The 21,060-nt window shown below is 50.1% G+C and overlaps 1 protein-coding gene across 1 annotated transcript; it reads right to left on the minus strand.

The window, feature by feature from the left end:
• Window positions 1-7,209: 7,209 nt before the first annotated feature.
• Window positions 7,210-15,830, minus strand: LOC124798770 (atherin-like). The gene is made up of 2 exons (XM_047262300.1): window positions 15,297-15,830; window positions 7,210-7,380 (listed from the first exon to the last, which is right to left on the minus strand). Exons 1-2 carry the CDS (start codon window positions 15,828-15,830, stop codon window positions 7,210-7,212), a joined length of 705 nt encoding a protein of 234 aa, XP_047118256.1.
• Window positions 15,831-21,060: the final 5,230 nt, after the last annotated feature.

Here is a 21,060-nt window from a genome sequence, read left to right on the forward strand (position 1 = left end):
ACCAAATAACCCTGTGACGAAACGCGCTGCTCTTCTTTGGATCTTCTCTATCTCACGCGGCACAGGTTCAGGCCACTCTGTTGTCCTAGGGGAGGGAAACTGCCCCTAAATGCGGAAGAATCAGGAATGATCAGCGGCATGAGGATGCAGAAGGCAATGGAAACCACTGCATTAAAGACACGTAACATGTATCCACAAGACATGTGGCCTATTATAAAAAAGTGTCAATGATGATCTCTCCATTGGCAAAAGATTCCGGAATAGTCCCCCATTCGCTTCTGCGGGAGTGGACTGCCAAGGGGGAGGTGACCTTGAGAAAAAGAAAGGATAACATTCTACGAGTCGGGGCGTGGAATGTCAGAAGCTTGAACGTGGTAGGGATACTATAAAATCTGAAAAGCGAAATTCAAAGTCTCAGTCTAGATATAGTAGGGGTCAGTGAAGTAAAATGGAGAGGAAACAAGGCTTTCTGGTCAGATGAGTATAGGGTAATACCAACAGCTATAGAAATTGATACAACGGGAGTAGCATTCGTTATGAATAGGAAGGTAGGGCAGAGATTGTGTTGCTGTTCAGTGGTATACCCAGTGGTTCGGTCCTCGGCTTACTCGGTAGATGGCTGGACGGTATTCAGCCGAAATATTAGAAGAAACTGAATTTATCCGGCTGCACGCCCGACTTTTTGTGGAACAGTCTATAAGCCGCGAAAACATGAAGATGAGCAATTTTAGGTTTGTTCTGCGTATCTACGTCACGCATTCTCGCAGCCAATGAGCGTTATCTAGTGTCCTCAGCGCTCTGTTGTGAATGTCGCAACTAACGCCAGCATTCAATGTGATCATAGCGAGTTATTTACTGAATTTTTATTCAATATGTTGCGAGTTCTCACTGAAGCAAGCAAGAGGCATAATTTACGGTACACGTGCTTTCTTCAAACACAGACGTCGCTTGGAACCGGCGACAATGCAATGCCTGTCCGTGTCTCGAGCAGCGCGAACCCCCATTGTTCGTCGATAGGACTGCAGTACACCTCTCAAAGGCAAGGCAGTAACTACTCTCGAATACAGATCAGAGAACACTTTTTTCTAACAATTAATGACCAACATTCGACGATATCGCCGTCAGCCGAAGTCGATCTTCTTGTGACTGAAGACTCGCACCGTCCGTTCATCTTACGGCCAGCTCCACGGATCACCTGTGACTTTCATCGGGTGGACTTCACTTGGCAGCGTCGTTTCACGAACCGTGACACGCAGACGCAAATACAGAAACAGAGAAATTCATTCTCAAGCTTCAAAAATTAACACCTATACAAAATACACGGTTACTCGTAAGTAACTGCGAGTTTTCAGAAAACGACTGCGTAAAAATAACAAGACACGCAGAAAATAGACACCTGTCAGTGGACAAAGAACCTCTCCAAGTATTTAGACGACATTACAAGTGCTCAGCGTCGTCGCCGTTCGTTAGGCTGTGAATGTCAGCAGATGCGAGCTGTTCATTGAAGTCGCTGCGACAATGTCTGGAAAGGCGCAGGGACAGCAGCTCACTGTGGTACCGAGCGAGGTGGTGCAGTGATTAGCACACTGGACTCGCATTCGGGAAGACGACGGTTCAATCCTGCGTCCGCCCATCCTGATTTAGGTTTTCCGTGATTTCCCTAAATCGCTTCAGGCAAATGCCGGGATGGTTCCTTAGAAAGGACACGGCCGATTTCCTTCCCTAATCCGAGCTTGTGCTCCGTCTCTAATGACCTCGTTGTCGACGGGACGTTAAACAGTAATCTCCTCCTTCTCCTCACTGTGGAAATCGTATCTGCAGGCGCCAACTACACTCATGCTCGTAAATTAAGGATAATTGCAGAATGTGGTGCCACACAACGTGGCACTACACAAAACTGGCGCTAGTATTATGGTCGCATAGGGAATACACACGACACAGATCTGTAAGACCACTTTATTGGTGATAAGTTGAGAAAACCGCCCCGAAACACATGTGCTACAAGATGTCACTATTTCCTGCGCATGTACCCGACGTCAATATGGGATATGATCACCATGCACACATACACAGGCCGCACAACGGGTTGGCATACTCTGGATCAGGTGGTCGAGCAGCTGCTGGGGTATAGCCTCCCATTCTTGCACCAATGCCTGTAGAAGCTCCTGAAGTGTCCTAGGGGTTTGAAGACGTGCAGCGATACGTCGACCGAGAGCATCCCAGACATGCTCGATTGGGTTTAATTCTGGAGAACAGGCAGGCCGCTCCATACCCCTGATATCATCTATTTCAAGGTACTCCTCCACGATGGCAGCTCGGTGGGGCCGTGCGTTATCATCCAACAGTAAGAAGGTGGGACCCACTGCACACCTCAAAAGGCGGACATACTGGTGCAAAATGACGTCCCGATACACTTGACCTGTTACAGTTCCTCTGTCAAAGACATGCAGGGGTGTACGTGCACCAATCATAACCCCACCCCACACCATCCAACCACGACCTCCATACAGGTCCCTTTCGAGGACATTAAGGGGTTGGTATCCGGTTCCTGGTTCACGCCAGATGAAAACCCGGCGAGAATCACTGTTCAGGCTATACCTGGACTCGTCCGTGAATATAACCTGGGACCACTGTACTGTGTTCTTGGCACCAGGCTTTACGGGCTCTCCTGTGACCAAAGCTTAGTGGAATGCACCTTGCACGTTGTAAGTAGGCTGTTTAGGTTTTTATGTTGGTAACGCCGCGCAGCGCTCTGTATGAAAATCACTGGATGCGCTGTGTGCAGTCTGTGGCTGGTTGGCATTGTTGTAATATTCGCTATTGTAGCGTTGCGCAGTTGGAGGTGAGCCGCCAGCAGTGGTGGATGTGGGGAGTGAGATAGCGGAGTTTTGAGAGCGGATGATCTGGACTTGTGTCCATCAGAGAGAGTAAATTTTGTAAGACTGGATGTCATGAACTGATATATATATATATATATATATATATTATGACTTTTGAACACTATTAAGGTAAATGCATTGTTTGTTCTTCATCAAAATCTTTCACTTGCTAACTATGCCTATCAGTAGTTAGTGAGTTCAGTAGTTAGAATCTTTTATTTAGCTGGCAGTAGTGGCTCTCGCTGTATTGCAGTAGTTCGAGTAACGAAGATTTTTGCGAGGTAAGTGATTCATGAAAGGTATAGGTTAATGTTAGTCAGGGCCATTCTTTTGTAGGGATTATTGAAAGTCAGATTGCGTTGCGCTAAAAATATTGTGTGTCAGTTTAAGCACAGTCATGTATAATTTTTCTAAGGGGACGTTTCAACGTCTCTGGGTGAATAAACCATGTCTGTTCAGTCGTCTGTAGACTGTGTGTCTGGAGACAACTGTTCCAGTGGCTGCGGGAAGGTCCAGTGCAAGGCTACCTGCAGTACTCCGTGGCTGTCTTCGGGCACTGATGGTGAGATATTCGGTGTTGCACACTCTGGACCTCCCGTACTGTAACGCCTGGACACGTTTCCTGTCTGCTGGAATCGTTGTCGTGATCTTGAGCTCACACTTTGTGGCACACGGAGGGCCCGTGTTACGACCTGCTGCATTTGACCAGCCTCCTGTCGCCCTAGCATTCTACCCCTCATAATGTCATCAATACGTGTTCTTTGAGCCACTTTCAACACACAGTCACCATAAGCACATCTGAAAACGTCTGCACACTTACTCGCTGCACCGTACTCTGACATGCACCAACACACCTCTGCGTATGTGGACTGATGCCAGTGGCCCCGTGCGACGCAGGTCAAATGAGCCGCAGGGTCATACCCTGAGGTGATTTAAACCCGCAAACCACCCATGTATCAGCATTATCCTAAATTTATGAGCATGAGTGTAATTCGTAGCGCCAATACTAAGCGGATGAGTCGTCTATGTCTTCTGGCAAACCCTCCCACCCCCTGTGCTGCGCTCTGCAATTACGCTACGCTGCGTAGAAACGTTGAGGAATGCTTTGTCCACTGGTGTGGGTATCGTTTCTGAATGCCTTATAGTTTTCAATCAGACTTCTTCTGAAACCTCTGACGTACTTAACGAAAAACAACGAACTCCTTCTTCCCTCGCATATCGTTTTCCAGAAGTGGAACAGGTAAGAGTTACATATTCTCTTTCGTGACAGTACGGCAAGAAGCAGTAATCCATACATCTGCCGTCCTAATGCGGAAGCAATTGAATGACGAAGTAACAAATGTGCTGGGGACGATATGGAACATCGCACTTCTGGGGAAGCACCACTTACGACATTATTCATTACTGCTACGGTGCAAATTGCAGTTTCTCTCTCTCTCTCTGTCTCTTTCTCTCAAAGAAGCAGAAGTAGCTCACGGTGGGATCTCCAAGTGACTCCTGAAGGCGCCGAGACTGACATCTGCTATTTTATGTATTTATATGTTGTTCGTTTGTAAGAAGATTGTGTTATGACTCCCGAAAGTAAGAAAGACGGCGACCCTGAAGCGACCTGCTGAGACTGCGCTTTGTCGACCGTGACACTGTTGCTCGGGTTAGACAGTACCCAACCGCTGCTACGCTATTACGGCGTCTAGGGGTTCATGAGGACCACACTCGACGCCCTGCTGGATCCCAAGTGCTCTGCGCGCCTAGCACCCGAGAGGACAGGATACTGTTCAGTCAGTGGGCATGTCTGTGCGGCCACATCATGTTTCTTGATTCTGGGAAAGGGCTTCTTTCCAGCAAGACAGTCTCACGGACACAGTGTTGCCAACTAGCCACAACGAAATAAGCTAAAAGTATCTGCAATAAAAAGCCGGAAAAAAGGCTGTAATAAAGGAAGGTGTATTATTGTGCGGTTCTGTATTTGCACTTATTTTATTTCTGTGATGTGTACGTAAAATATCAGCTATTGAAAAAAGAAGACAGGATATTTTGACGTAAAAATGTCTTTAAATAAACATCTTCATGTGAGTTCCTTCCACATAACTTTCTTTTACAGTTGGGTTTGGGTGTTTGGGGGAAGACACCAAACAGCGATGTCATCGGTCTCATCGAAAAAGGGAAGGACGGGGGAGGAAGTCGGTTGTTCCCTTTCAAAGGAACCGTCACGGCATTTACCTGGAGCGATTTAGGGAAATCACGGAAAACCTAAATAAGGATGGCCGGATGCGGGATTGAACCGTCGTCCTCCCGAATGCGAGTCCACTGGGCTAACCACTGCGCAACCTCGCTCGGCTTCCAGTGAAAACAGAAATGTGTGTGCTAGATATTTACATGGACAAACTTCACAATACCTACACTGGAATAGTACATTATTTCTTACACTGTAATATTAAGTTATTTCTTACACTTAGGAAACAGCTAGAAGTTCACTGGTCCTCTTCTCAGTTCGGTCGCTGGAATATTGTCTATTGCATCTGTATGATTTCAGATTCAACCTCCATAAACGAAACTCTGCTTTTCTTAGAACAGCTTCCTTCATCATTGCGAAGTTGCGACACTTTGCCGATGTCAGCTACGGTACAAAAGCCTCTCCAGGAATGCTCTCAGCAGTTTATATTTCGTAGTCACTTTTCTCGTTTTGTGCATGCATATGCTGATGAGCCTGCAATGCACACCGGCATGGCATTAGTTTGCTTCGTTGTGCTTTCTTATTCAGTCTAATAATGCGTTTTCGTCGGACTCTAAAGCGTGTCTTGAAATCTTATTTCAGTACAAACATTTTTCTTTTAGTCAACATGCCCGAAGTGCAATGATAGAGTCTCGTCCTGTAGGATCCGCCTTCATAATCACGGTAAAATAATGCCAAATGATTGTGAAAAAAGCCATACATCCGGACCCTAGGTAAATCAATCATTTGCCAACTAAAAGGCATTAGAAAGCTAGAATTAGCACTGGAATGCGATGGTCATTCCGAAAGTAATGCCTCCCATTTTTATTCATGGAAACTACAGGAGACACATAAATCATAACAGCACAGCTAAATAGAGCAATATCTCAGCTACGGACTGTCGTTTTCCCACCTAGTCACCACCATTCGTTATGCACTTTTGCCAAACGAAGAACGAGAGCATGCATGCTGCGCTTGTAAAAATGGGCACCAGCTGAGACTAACTACTTACAGCTCTGACAACAGGATCCGAGTCTTAAAATGTTCGCCACGCAGTCCATCTTTCAGAGTCCCAAAGCCATGGAAATTTGGTGGCGCTAAATCCGGACTGTACGGTGCATCTGGCAACACTGTCGAGCCGAATTCTGCAGTGAATTGCGTGGTCGCAAAGCTAGAGTTTGGCCTGGTGTTTTCATGTTGTAAGTGAAAGTTGGCCTTCTTTTCTGGCCTTACTCTGGAAATTCCGGCTTTCAGCTTAGTCAGTCTGTAGCGTGCTGAATTGACAGTTTCTCCAGTCTCCAAGAGATCCAAAAGAACCACACCCTGGCTATTCCAGAAGACTGTGCACATCACTTTGCCTGCAGACGTCTGTGTCTTGAATTTCTTCTTTGATGGAGAATTCGTATATCGCCATTCCATTAACTGTCTTTTGGATTCCGGCTCGTAGTGGTAACACCACATACCACCGGTGACGATGCTGTTCAGAAAATTGTCACCTTCAGGTTCATATTGGTCCAGCAGGCCCCGACAAATTTTCATTTCATGAGTTTCTTGTTCTTCTGTAAACATCCGCGGCACCCATCGCACACGGATTTTGCGATACCCAAGATGTTCCAACATTGTTTCCAAGGCGTTACAGACGACATTCAGCTTTGCACACAATTCTCTGGTTGTTATCGGCCGATCAGCACGGATGAGTTGATCAAGACGCTCTTCACTGCGAAGGATGACAGCTGTGTAGGGTCGACCGGCCCGTGGCCTCTAGTGTGTCATGCACACTCTTTTCACCACCTTGAAAATACTACACTCTTCACCTGACATTGCTCACGTTTATTGTATCATCTCCGTACACCTTTAGTAAGCGTCGATGGTTTTCAGTCGGCGCAATTTCTTCAGCAGTGAGGAATTCAATCACACATCGTTGTTTTATACGCACATCTATATCAGACTCCGTTTCAGAACACTTCTCTGTTGGCACCAACTGCTGCAGAACAACGGAAACAACCGAAAATGAAAGAAGAAGGTTCAAGTATTACCACTACACCAACGACATCTGGCACGGACATCCGGAGTCACCACAAGAAAAGGAGGCATTACTTTCGGAACGACCGTCGTAGCTTATTTGGCAACACTGCACGGACAGTGCGACGACGTCCAGAGCGCCACCGACAGCCAGCACGCCGACCATTGTTGCGGCTTTTCTCGGCGCAGCAGCAGGGTTAGAGAGAAGGTCAGCAACAATGGTGCGCTGCGCCTAAACATAGCAAAGTCCGGCAGGCAGAGAGATACCTCAAAAGTATCACGTAGTTAATTACACTTTAGTACGAACAAACCTATTTACAAACTAGAAAAGCATTAAATTTGTTGGACGTTTCACACGTCCAAACTGTTTTTCGACCCTGTAGTTACTGAGATACAGTGGTTCATAAATATTACAAATTTCTCGAATTATCGACAATAGCAGCAAAACGCAGGTTTCTATCGTATATCTTTCATTTGTCAACATTTCCGTGAAGTGTCCATTAATTTAGATAAGTAGAAACAATTCACCAAGGCATCGTCTACAACCCAATACAGACACGACATTCAGAATAAACATGCATTAAATAACCGAAGACGCAAAAGAAATATGAATATCTGCATGACTAACGAGATCATGAAACATGAAGATTAACCTCGCTGTCTTGGAATATGGCTTGATCGAACTCTAACGCAAAGGGCGTATAAAGAGGACACTCTTCTGGCATAACGAAAAGTGCCGGCACGAAGATGAAGAACGCAAGAGTAGAGAAGGCTGTGCGACGCGTCAGCCAACAGTTCGCTGACTAGGACGGCACCACGACAGGAGCGGCCTCTAGCGGAAGAGAATATACGCGCTGCTCATGCCAGTCTCGGCCGGGCAGTAGTGGGCAGCACACCACATTGGCAACGAGGAGTTACAAACAAACCCTGCGCCTAACGGCCACGGGATTTTCCTTTTTGTGTTTGCTGGCGTCTTAGCTCATTCACGTGAAGTGTTGACTGCTATTGACAAGGGATTTCAGATCGATTCCGTATTCCTGTATTTCCGGAAGGCGTTTGTGGATTTTCGATTTCCTTTCAGAGAAGTCGCAGTTCGTAGCAACTGACGGGAAGTCATCGAGTAAAACAGAAGTGATTTCTGGCGTTCCCCAAGGTAGTGTTTTGGCACTTATCTATATAAAGAATTTTGGAGACAATCTGAGCAGCCGTCTTCGGTTGTTTGCAGATGACACTGTCGTTTACCGACTAATAAAGTCATCGGAAGATCAAAACAAACTGCAAAACGATTTAGAAAAGATATTTGAGCGGTGCGAAAAGTGGCAGTTGACCCAAAATAACGCAAAGTGTGAGGTCATCCACATGAGTGCTAAAGGAACTCGTTAAACTTCAGTTACACGACAAATCAGTCTAATTTAAAAGCCGTAAATTCAACTAAATAACTAGGTTTTGCAATTATGAACAACTTAAATTGGAAAGAACACATAGAAAATGTTGTGTGGAAGGCTAACCAAAGACTGCGTTTTATTGGCAGGACAGACCTACTAAGGAGACTTCATACACTACGCTTGTCCGTCCTCTTTTAGGATACTGCTGCGCGGTGTGGGATCCTTGCCAGATAGGACTGACGGAGTACATCGAAAAAGTTCAAAGATAGGCAGCACGTTTTGTATTACCGCGAAATATGAGAGAGAGTGTCACAGAAATAATACAAGATTTGGGCTGGAAATAATTAAAGAAAGGCGTTTCTCGTTGCGACGGAATCTTCTCACGAAATTCCAATCAGCAACTTTCTCCTCCGAATGCGAAAACATTTTCTTGACACCGACCCACATAGAGAAAAACGATCACCACGATAAAATAAGGGAAATCAGAGCTCGTACGGAAAGGTATAGGTGTTCATTCTTTCCGCGCGCTATACGTGATTGGAATAATAGAGAATTGTGAAGGTGGTTCGATGAACCCTCTGCGAGGCACTTGGATGTGATTTGCAGAGTATCCATGTAGATGCAGATGTAGATGCAAGTCGACACACACAGAGAACCCAGAGTCAGTCGGCGACCAAATACACGTCGTCCGATGAGACGACTGACCGAACGACCAACGAAGGTCGTCCCCACTCAAGTCACGTGTGTCGGCAACGGTCAGGCAACTCATAGCTGTCCGGACCTCACTACTGCTCCATCCAGACTCAACTGCCGACACGCGACGACCCGAAAATGCTAGCGGTCGCTCCAAAGATAATACGACAGTCCTCTTATCGATAAGCACTGCTGCTGCCACTCACGGGCAGGCAAACCAGCAACTTAGTGACGCCAGTAAATCGAATAAGAAACAAGGCGGCAGTATCGTAAACACAAGATGACAAGCAATAAACGGCACCAACAAGAGCCGCGCAGGGCTCAGTAATAATGTCAGACAACGGACCTCAGTTCACGTCATATGAATCTGAAACATTCTGTGAACACAATGGCATACAGCATCTAACTAGTGCACCGTTACATCCACAGTCGAACGGCAAAGCGGAACATTTTGTCACAACCTTCATGCAGCAGACGGCCAAAGTTCGCTCCGCACACACCAGGCATCAAGCACTGCAATTGTTTCTCCCCTACTATTGTTCGCACCCACGAGATGGACCATCGCCAGCGGAACTGCTTGATGGCTTCACCAGACACTGCTCCACCCTCCTCAGAATCCGGCGCCGAAGAAAGGCCGCAAGTATTGCTTCGCGCCGCATGGTAATTTTTTTTTTTTTTTTCATTTATTGAATTTCAATTCCCCCCGAAGGGGGCGGGCTGGCAGCAGCCTAGTATGCCGCTCTTCAGCCGACAGATTTTGTGACAAAGATCAAGAGAACAAATAATAAAAAGCACGGCGATAAAATCGGAGACTTAGAGAGTAACAAGGCGAAAAGAAATCGTGGAACTTAAAACAACAACACAGGGATGATGACGCTAATAAAAATACATACGAAGCAGACGGGGAAAACAATAGACAATTAAAAAAACACGGCGACAGTCTGGATTCTGTTCGCAAAGGACATAAAATTCACACCTAGCGACAGCATGGTTTCCGTTCGCAACACGAGAAAGACAAACAACACTGAATAGTCACTGGAACACTGCACTAAAAAGTTGGCAAAAGTGACACCACAGTCGAGAGCAGGTGGGGGGAAACTGGACAGAAGATGGGAAAACAAAAAAAAGGGGGAAAGGAGAGTAAAAGCGAAGGGGGGAGCCGGGAAAGGAGCTGAAGGAGGATGAGGACCCATAAGAGGGGTGGGGGGCAGACGCGACAGGGAGTGGGGTAGGCAGAGGAGGGGAATACAAAATGACTGGGGGGGAGAAGGGAGGTAGGGAGAGGTTTAGTGGGGAGAAAACAGGACGGAAGGGGGGGGGGAAGAGGGAGCCCAGGGAAAGGACAGAGGAAGGAGGGGGATTGAGGATCAGAGTTGATAGGAGGGATAAATGGAGGGAGAGAGGGCATCATCCGGGAGGGGGAGGTGACGGAAGCCACCTTGGGAAAGGAGATGGAGGGTGTAGAGATGGAGGGTAGGGGGGACACAACGGTGAAGACGTGGCAGGGGGCGGGGATGGGAGAGGAGAGGAGCAACCAGGGGGTGAGGGGGTTCAAGACGGCGGGAGGTGTAGAGGATGCGGATATGTTCGAGGAATAGGAGCAGATGGGGGAAAGGAATGAGATCATAGAGGATCCGCGTGGGGGACGGGAGGCGGATACGGAAGGCGAGGCGGAGTGCATGATGCTCAAGGATCTGGAGGGACTGATAGAATTTGGGGGGGGGGGGGGCAGATATCCAGGCAGGACTGGCATAACAGAGGATGGGATGGATGAAGGGCTTGTAGGTGTGGAGGATGGTAGAGGGGTGCAACCCCCACGTCCGGCCAGAGAGGAGTTTGAAGAGTCGGAGGCGGTTGTGGGCTTTGGATTGGATGGAGTGGAGATGAGGTATCCAGGTGAGGTGACGGTCAATGGTGAGGCCAAGGTAGGTGAGGGTGGGGGTGAGGCGGACAGGATGTGCGCAGACAGTAAGGGAGAAATCCAGGAGCCGGAAGGAGTGAGTGGTACGACCTACGATGATTGCCTGGGTCTTGGAAGGATTGAGTTTCAAGAGCCATTGGTTACACCATGCAGGAAAAAGGTCAAGGTGATTCTGGAGAAGGCGTTGGGACCGTTGGAGGGTAGGAGCGAGGGCGAGGAATGCGGTGTCATCAGCATATTGCAAGAGGTGTACTGGAGGGGGGGGGGGGGTTGGGGCATATCTGCCGTGTACAGGAGGTAGAGGAGAGGGGAGAGGACAGAGCCCTGGGGCACACCGGCAGAGGGGTAGAAGGTGTGGGAATGGGCATGATGGATGGTAACATAGGAGGGGCGGTGGGAGAGGAAGGAGGCCACCAGACAGATGTAGTCAGATGTAGTTGATAGGAAGGGCGTAGGTTTGGAGTTTAAACAGGAGACCGGGATGCCAGACACGGTCGTAGGCCTTTTCGAGGTCAAGTGAGACAAAAATGGCGGAGCGACGGGAGTTAAGCTGGAGGGAGAGGAGATGAGTGAGGCGGAGGAGTTGGTCATCAGCAGAGAAGGAAGGTGGAAAGCCACATTGGGTGTTTGGGAGGAGGTGGTTTTGGTGGAGGTGGAGATGGATGCGCTGGGAAAGGATAGATTCCAGGAGCTTGCTGAACACCGATGTGAGACAGATAGGACGATAGGAAGAGGCATTAGATGGAGGCTTATTGGGTTTGGAGAACATCAGGATACGGGAGGTTTTCCACAGGTCGGGATAGAAGCCAGTGGCAAGGATGACATTGTAGAGGGTGGCAAGGAGGGAAAGGAAGGAGGGAGGGCAGTGTTTGAGGTGGCGGTAGGTAACGCAGTCATGGCCGGGAGCAGTGTTGTGTTTAGTGCGGAGTGTGAGGCTGATGTCCTGTGTAGTGATGGGAGTGTTAAGTGCAGAAGGTGGGGTGTGGCCCAAGTACTGGAAGCTAGGAGCAAGGGGAGGAACAGAGGTATTCGTACAGTCCATGACATCAGGGAAGAGGGAATGATCAAAGTGGGGATCATCTGGGATGGAAAAAACATCAGAGAGGTGGGAGGCAAAGTGGTTGGCCTTACTGAGGTTGTCAGGAAAGGGACGGTCATTAAGGAGGAGAGGGTACTGGGGGGTGGGGCGGTTCCCAGTAAGGCGGTGGAAAGCAGACCAATACTTGGAAGAGTTGATGGGGAGTGTGGTGTTGAGTTATGTACATGTCTGGCACCAGGCTCAGCGTTTCTTCGCAACAAGCAGGTTGCGGATGTGTCGCTGTAATTGCTGGTGGCGGGTAAGTGTATCCCGGTCACGAGTGTGGAGAAAAGAGCGGTAGAGGCGGCGGGACTCCCGAAGGAGAAGGACGGCCTTTGGAGGCAGGGCGGGGTGGTGAGGGTGGATGGCTTTGGTGGGGATATGGGTGGCGACGGCGTCAGACAATGTCTGGTGCAGGAAGGCAGCAGCGCGAGCGATGTCATCAGGAGACTGGAGGGTAAGGTCGTGGCCGTCAATCTGGGTGTGAATGGGATCCCGGTAGGCATCCCAGTTGGCACGGGAGTAATCATGGACAAGTTTAGGAGGGACGTCAGGGCGAGGAGCGTGGCGGGGATGGCGATCGTTAGAGATAGTGAGGAGGACAGGAGCAAAGTCACTGCCAATGAGGTCAAGGACATCCGCGGTGATGCGCCCAAGGAGGTTTGGAGAGGCAAGGACCACATCAGGAGTGGTGTTGGATTCGGGCCGGGTGTGCTGAGGCAGGGGAACCAGGAGTCCCTGGAGAGTGGTGAGAAACTGATGCCACCGCCGGAGGTCGGCAGGATCACGGCTGTGGATATTGAGGTCGGTGGCAATCACGTAGGTGGAGAAGGTGCGGACAGTGTGGGCCAGGAAATCGTACGGGATGGGGGTGCGAGGGTGGACATAAATGGTGGCACAGGTGATGGTAAGGGTGGGGAAGAAGAGGCTGAGGGTGAGATGCGCGGCAGGATTGTTAAGGAGAGGTTGGGGCCGGACAGGGAGGTGCTTGAGGTGGCCTATATCAACTCCGCCACGCGCGAGAGGGTACGGGTTATCGGTGCGGTGTAGAGTGTAAGGAGCCGTGGAGACGGAGATACGGGGTTGAAGGAAGGTTTCATTTAGGACGAAGGCATCCACGCGGTGCTGACGTAGGGTGTGGAGGAAGAGGAGTTTGTGGGTGGGCAGGGAGCGAATGTTGTGGTACAGGATACGGTACGGTTGTTGTACCATGGGAGTGGAGAGTTAGACAAGGGTGGTGAGGGGGGTGAAGGTGAAGTGGGCCTGGTTGTGGGAGTATGTGGCATAGGTGGTAAGATGGAAGATGGAACGGGCAGCGAGGGCGATTTGGGAAAGAGTGTGTGAGCGCTGGAAGGGGTGGATGTTTTGGAGCACAATGGTGGTGAAACGGATGATGTCCTCAGCAGTAGGGGGAGGGCGGAGCGAGTTGTTGGGGTGGATGGGGTCATCAACAGGACGGACAGGCACGGTGAGCTCAGGGGTTACTGGTGGAGGTTTCGCTTTACACTTCGAGGAGTAGGTAGGATGTGGTTCATTGCAAGTGTTGCAGGAGGGGGGAGAGGTGAGGTTGGGACAATGCTTGAGGAAGTGGGAAGCTTTGCAGTGGGGACAAGTAGGGGGATTCCTGCAGGCAGAGGTAATGTGGTCGTTGTAGGTGAGACAGCGTTGGCAGCGGTAGGATTGGACGGGGGAACGGGAGGGGTCCACCTTATAGTGCTGATTGTAGATGAGGGCTCCCTCGGTGAGGAGGGGTCAATGGAGGAGGAGGATTCGGTGAATATCCGCATGAGAAAAGTCGGCCCGGCATCATTGAAGATGCGACGGGCCGAGCGGATTTCAATGTCGGGCCGGGAGTTGAGATCCGCCAACACCTCAGCCTCCGTGATCACGGGGCTAAGCTGTGTGATCACAGCGGTGAAGGTTGGCGGACGCCGGGGAGGTTGAGGCTGACGGGGAGAGGACGGGGTGTGGTAGGGGGTGAGGGTTGCACGCTGGCCAAATTGGATACGGGGGATGCGGGAGAGGAGATCGGTGTGGAGGGAAGCACTGGGGGATTTGATGAGGACCGAGTCCCTGCGAGGAATCAGTTGGGAGATGGGAGCATTGGGGTAGTATTTCCGGATGGCGAGGGTGAGGGAGCGGGCATCAAGGAATTGAGGGTCAGGATTGGAGAGGACAAAGGTGTGGGTGGTAGGCGGGGCGGGGGTGGGGGTCGGTGCCACGTCCATAGGGGTGGGTGGGTCATGGGGGTTGGGGTTTTTTTTGGAGGAGACTGTGGGGGAAGGGTCAACATTCGGGCGCTTTGAAGGTTTCGTGGGCATGACCGGGTGGAGAGGGGGCAGGGGTACGGGTTGCAGGGGGAGATGGCGGGGGGCAGGACCACCCTGAGCAGCGGATGACGCAGACGGAGGGGGCGTGGGTGTCACTGAGACTGTGGAACGCCGAGCAGAGATCCGTGCTGGCTTGGAGCCTGTCGGAGGCGGTGCGGGGAGCGGCGGAAAGTCAGTAGCTGTCGATGGGGCGACAGTGATAGGGGAGGAGGAGTTGGGGGTGGTTACAGCCGAAAGTGGTGCAGGGGTGGGGTGGACAGGGAGAGAAGGGAGGACGGGAAGTGGGGTGGAGGAGGCGCTCCATGTGATGGTGGTTGGAGCAGCGGAGGGAGAGGTGAAAATGATAGTGGTGGTGGTGGTGGGTTGGGACATGGCGGCGGCGCGCGAGAAGGGCGGCGACCAGACGGCGACGGCGGCGACCGGCAGGCGGCGGCGGCGGCGGCGGCGAGCACCGGCAGGCGGCAGGCGACGGCGGCGAGCACCGGCAGGCGGCGACCAGGCGGCGGCGGCGAGCCCCGGCAGGCGGCGACCAGGCGGCGGCGGCGAGCCCCGGCAGGCGGCGACCAGGCGGCGGCGGCGGCGGCGGCGGGGACCGGAAGGCGGCGACCAAACGGCGGCGCAGACGGCGACGGCGGCGACCGGCAGGCGGTGGCGGCGGCGGCGAGCACCGGCAGGCGGCGACCAGGCGGCGGCGGCGAGCCCCGGCAGGCGGCGACCAGGCGGCGGCGGCGGCGGCGGCGGGGACCGGAAGGCGGCGACCAAACGGCGGCGCAGACGGCGACGGCGGCGACCGGCAGGCGGTGGCGGCGGCGGCGAGCACCGGCAGGCGGCGACCAGGCGGCGGCGGCGAGCCCCGGCAGGCGGCGACCAGGCGGCGGCGGCGGCGGCGGCGGGGACCGGAAGGCGGCGACCAAACGGCGGCGCAGACGGCGACGGCGGCGACTGGCAGGCGGTGGCGGCGGCGGCGAGCACCGGCAGGCGGCGACCAGGCGGCGGCGGCGAGCACCGGCAGGCGGCGACCAGGCGGCGGCGGCGAGCCCCGGCAGGCGGCGACCAGGCGGCGGCGGCGAGCCCCGGCAGGCGGCGACCAGGCGGCGGCGGCGGCGGCGGCGGGGACCGGAAGGCGGCGACCAAACGGCGGCGCAGACGGCGACGGCGGCGACCGGCAGGCGGTGGCGGCGGCGGCGAGCACCGGCAGGCGGCGACCAGGCGGCGGCAGCGGCGAGCCCCGGCAGGCGGCGACCAGGCGGCGGCGGCGAGCCCCGGCAGGCGGCGACGGCGGCGAGGACCGGAAGGCGGCGACCAAGCATCGGCGGCGGCGAGCACCGGCAGGCGGCGGCGAGGAGGGCCGGACGGCGAGCAGTATGGACGGCAAGCAGACGACACAGCAAGGAAACGGCGGGAAACTTCCACGTCGAAGTTGCACCCTGAGAGTAGCCCAGGCAGTGAAACTCGTCGATGAAGAAGAGAGGGAATCCAGCCCTCGAATGCCCCGCATGGTAATGTCTTTTACAGGGTTTTAAGCTGCAGCAGACGGTGGGTTGAAAGCGAGATCGTCCGTCGACCGCACTCCCTACATGACGACGGTCCGTCGCTTTGGGGGGGAGGGGGGCGGGGGAGGAATGTACCGACGTAACGAAAAGCTCTGGCACGAAGATGAAGAACGCAAGAGAAGAGAAGGCTGTGAGACGACGTCAGCCAATAGTTCGCTGACTAGAACGTCACCACGAGAGGAGTGGCCTCTAGCCGAAGAGAATATAAGAGCCGCTCCTGCCAGCCTCGGCGGGACAGTAGTGAGCACCACACCACAGATACAAAGCAAAAACTAAAATCTAGACATATCATCCCTTCCAAATTTACTGTAACAATATGGGGTAGTGATGCGATTTCCTTACGAACTGCCGGCTGAAGTGGCCGTGCGGTTAAAGGCGCTGCAGTCTGGAACAGCAAGACCGCTACGGTCGCAGGTTCGAATCCTGCCTCGGGCATGGATGTTTGTGATGTCCTTAGGTTAGTTAGGTTTAACTAGTTCTAAGTTCTAGGGGACTAATGACCTCAGCAGTTGAGTCCCATAGTGCTCAGAACCATTTGAACCATTTGAACCATTTGAACCATCCTTACGAACTTCAGACTTGGCATTGGTAAACACTGTGGCCGAGTATTGTGCGACTGTATGGGCCAGGAGCGCACCTGTGCACAGGTATCAAAATTCGATAGTCAACAAAGGGAAGAAATGAGAATAATATCTGAAACACTTATACCTACACCGATTGATCGTCGTTCCCTAGTAATTAATATAGCTCTACTGAAATCGGAAGAAGTCGGTTGCTATTTAGAGAATATAGTAAAATACTGTCGAACCCAAATCTTCGTATACATTAGATTTTGTCACAAAAATCGCTTGAAACCCAGCACACCCTATGGCAAACAGTTGAATAACTGATTCCCTACGGTCCAACAAACTAACGAAAAAGATTGTGGAGGAGAATAAAAATCAAGAATAAAAGCTCGGTTGATGGTCTAAATGTACTAATAGACGGCTTTACCCCTTAGATATACCCGTGGTATAGGGGTAGCGTCTTTGATTCATAATCTAAAAACCTTTTCGGTCCCGGGTTCGATCCCCGCCACTGTCTAAATTTTGACAAATAATCAGCATTGGCGGCCGAAGACTTCCGGCATAAGAAGTCAGCCTCATTCTGCCAACGGCCTTGTCAAAGAGGGCGGATGAGCGGATAGTGGTTCAGGGCACTCTCTTGACCTAGGGGTGGGAAATTTCCCCTAAAGGCCGAAGAATCAGCAGTGATCAACGACATGAGGATGCAGAAGGCAATGGAAACCACTGCATTAAATGCACGTAACGTGTATCCACAGGACATGTGGCCTGTAATTGAAGAAGTGTCATGATGATCTCTTCATTGGCAAAAGATTCCGGAATAGTCCCATATCCGGATCTCCGTGAGGGGACTGCCAAGGGGGAGGTTACCATGAGAAAAAGATTGAATAATCAACGAAAGGATAACGTTCTACGAGTCGGGGCGTGGAATGTCAGAAGCTTGAACGTGATATGGAAACTAGAAAATCTGAAAAGGGAAATGCAAAGGCTCAATCTAGATATAGTAGGGGTCAGTGAAGTGAAGTGGAAGGAAGACAAGGATTTCTGGTCAGATGAGTATCGGGTAATATCAACAGCAGCAGAAAATGGTATAACAGGTATAGGATTCGTTATGAATAGGAAGGTAGGGCAGAGGGTGTGTTACTGTGAACAGTTCAGTGACCGGGTTGTTCTAATCAGAATCCACAGCAGACCAACACCGACAACGATAGTTCAGGTATACATGCCGACGTCGCAAGCTGAAGATGAACAGATAAAGTGTATGAGGATATTGAAAGGGTAATGCAGTATGTAAAGGGGGACGAAAATCTAGTAGTCATGGGCGACTGGAATGCAGTTGTAGGGGAAGGAGTAGAAGAAAAGGTTACAGGAGAATATGGGCTTGGGACAAGGAATGAAAGAGGAGAAAGACTAATTGAGTTCTGTAACAAGTTTCAGCTAGTAATAGCGAATACCCTGTTCAAGAATCACAAGAGGAGGAGGTATACCTGAAAAAGGCCGGGAGATGCGGGAAGATTTCAATTAGATTACATCATGGTCAGACAACGATTCCGAAATCAGATACTGGACTGTAAGGCGTACCCAGGAGCAGATATAGACTCAGATCACAATATAGTAGTGATGAAGAGTAGGCTGAAGTTCAAGACATTAGTCAGGAAGAATCAATACGCAAAGAAGTGGGATACGGACGTACTAAGGAACGACGAGATACGTTTGACGTTCTCTAACGCTATAGATACAGCAATAAGGAATAGCGCAGTAGGCAGTACAGTTGAAGAGGAATGGACATCTCTAAAAAGGGCCATCACAGAAGTTGGGATGGAAAACATAGGTACAAATAAAGTAGCTGCGAAGAAACCATGGGTAACAGAAGAAATACTTCAGTTGATTGATGAAATGGAGGAAGTACAAAAATGTTCCGGGAAAATCAGGATTACAGAAATACAAGTCGCTGAGGAATGAAATAAATAGGAAGTGCAGGGAAGCTAAGACAAAATGGCTGCAGGAAAAATGTGAAGACATCGAAAAAGGTATGATTGTCGGAAGGACAGACTCAGCATACAGGAAAGTCAAAACAACCTTTGGTGACATTAAAATCAACGGTGGTAACATTAAGAGTGCAACGGGAATTCCACTGTTAAATGCAGGGGAGAGAGCAGATAGGTGGAAAGAATACATTTAAAGCCTCTATGAGGGTGAAGATTTGTCTGATGTGATAGAAGAAGAAACAGGAGTCGATTTAGAAGAGATAGGGGATCCAGTATTAGAATCGGAATTTAAAAGATCTTTCGAGGACTTACGGTCAAATAAGGCAGAAGGGATAGATAACATTCCATCAGAATTTCTAAAATCATTGGGGGAAGTGGCAACAAAACGACTATTCACGTTGGTGTGTAGAATATATGAGTCTGGCGACATACCATCTGACTTTCGGAAAAGCATCATCCACACAATTCCGAAGACGACAAGAGCTGACAAGTGCGAGAATTATCGCACAATCAGCTTAACATCTCATGCATCGAAGCTGTTTACAAGAATAATATACAGAAGAATGGAAAAGAAAATTGAGAATGCGCTAGGTGACGATCAGTTTGGCTTTGGGAAAAGTAAAGGGACGAGAGAGGCAATTCTGACGTTACGGCTAATAATGGAAGCAAGGCTAAAGAAAAATCAAGACACTTTCATAGGATTTGTCGACCTGGAAAAAGCGTTCGACAATATAAAATGGTGCAAGCTGTTCGAGATTCTGAAAAAAGTAGGGGTAAGCTATAGAGAGAGACGGGTCATATACAATATGTACAACAACCAAGAGGGAATAATAAGAGTGGACGATCAAGAACGAAGTGCTCCTATTAAGAAGGGTGTAAGACAAAGCAGTAGCCTTTCGCCCCTACTCTTCAATCTGTACATCCAGGAAGCAATGATGGAAAGAAAAGAAAGGTTCAGGAGTGGAATCAAAATACAAGGTGAAAGGATATCAATGATACGATTCGCTGATGACATTGCTATCGTGAGTGAAAGTGAAGAAGAATTAAATGATCTGCTGAACGGAATGAACAGTCTAACGAGTACACAGTATGGTTCGAGAGTAAATCGGAGAAAGATGAAGGTAATGAGAAGTAGTAGAAATGAGAACAGCGAGAAACTTAATATCAGGATTGATGGTCACGAAGTCAATGAAGTTAAGGAATTCTGCTGCCTAGGCAGTAAAATAGCCAATGACGGACGGAGCAAGGAGGACATCAAAAGCAGACTCGCTATGGCAAAAAAGGCATTTCTGGCCAAGAGAAGTCTATTAATATCAAATACCGGCCTCAATTTGAGGAAGGAATTTCTGAGGATGTACGTCTGGAGTACAGCATTGTGTGGTAGTGAAACATGGACTGTGCGAAAACCGGAACAGAAGAGAATCGAAGCATTTGAGATGTGGTGCTATAGACGAATGTTGAAAATTATGTGGACTGATAAGGTAAGGAATGAGGAAGTGCTACGCAGAATCGGAGAGGAAAGGTATATGTGGAAAACACTGATAAGGAGAAGGGACAGGATGATAGGACATCTGCTAAAACATAAGGAAATGACTTCCATGGTACTAGAGGGAGCTGTAGAGGGCAAAAACTGTAGAAGAAGAGAGAGATTGGAATACGTCAAGCAAATAGTTGAGGACGTAGATTGCAAGTGCTACTCTGAGATGAAGAGGTTGGCACAGGAAAGGAATTCGTGGCGGGCCGCATCAAATCAGTTAGTAGACTGATGACAAAAAAAAAAAAAACCTTAGAGAAGACTGTGGACTGTCCTAATCCGTCTAAGGAAAGGTGTCGGAAGATGCAGAGAGATGGTGACATCATGGGGCCTCTAGAACGATCGTCAGTGAGAATCAGGACTCAATCAATCGATGGATCACCTGACTGAATGCACTTTCATGGCCTTAGTGGTGAACTTGAGATATCCATAAACGCGTGGACAATAACACTGAGTGGCTTAATAAACAACACTGAAGCGCCAAAGAAACTGGTATAGGCATGCGAATTCAAATACAGAGATATGTAAACAGGCACAATACGGCGCTGCTGTTGGCAACGCCTAAATGAGACAAGTGCCTAGCGCACTAGTTAGATCGGGTACAGCTGCTGCAATGGCAGTTATAGTCGGCGCACGAGTTGTGGGACACAGTATCTTCGAGGCACCGATGAAGGGGGTTTTTCCCATAGGATCATTTCACGAGTGTACCGTTAAAATCAGGAAGCCGGTAAAACATGAAATTTATGACATCGCGGCAGGCTTAAAAAGATCGTTCAAGAACGGGATCAACGATGACTGTAGAGAATCGTTCAAAGTGACAGAAGTGCAATGGTTCCGCTAATTGCTGCAGATGTCAATGCTGGGCCATTAACAAGTGTAAGCGTGCGAAGAATTCAACAAAA

The sequence above is a fragment of the Schistocerca piceifrons genome, chromosome 5 (assembly GCF_021461385.2).
Source record: "Schistocerca piceifrons isolate TAMUIC-IGC-003096 chromosome 5, iqSchPice1.1, whole genome shotgun sequence".
NCBI lineage: Eukaryota > Metazoa > Arthropoda > Insecta > Orthoptera > Acrididae > Schistocerca > Schistocerca piceifrons.

Excerpts from the sequence above, each read along its gene's own strand:
- LOC124798770 (XM_047262300.1), bottom strand. The coding sequence starts at position 15,830 with ATGCTTGGTCGCCGCCTTCCGGTCCTCGCCGCCGTCGCCGCCTGCCGG. Across the intron at positions 7,381-15,296 it reads TGCCGGTCGCCGCCGTCGCC|GTATCTCTCTGCCTGCCGGA; the intron begins GTCTGCGCCGCC and ends GATACTTTTGAG.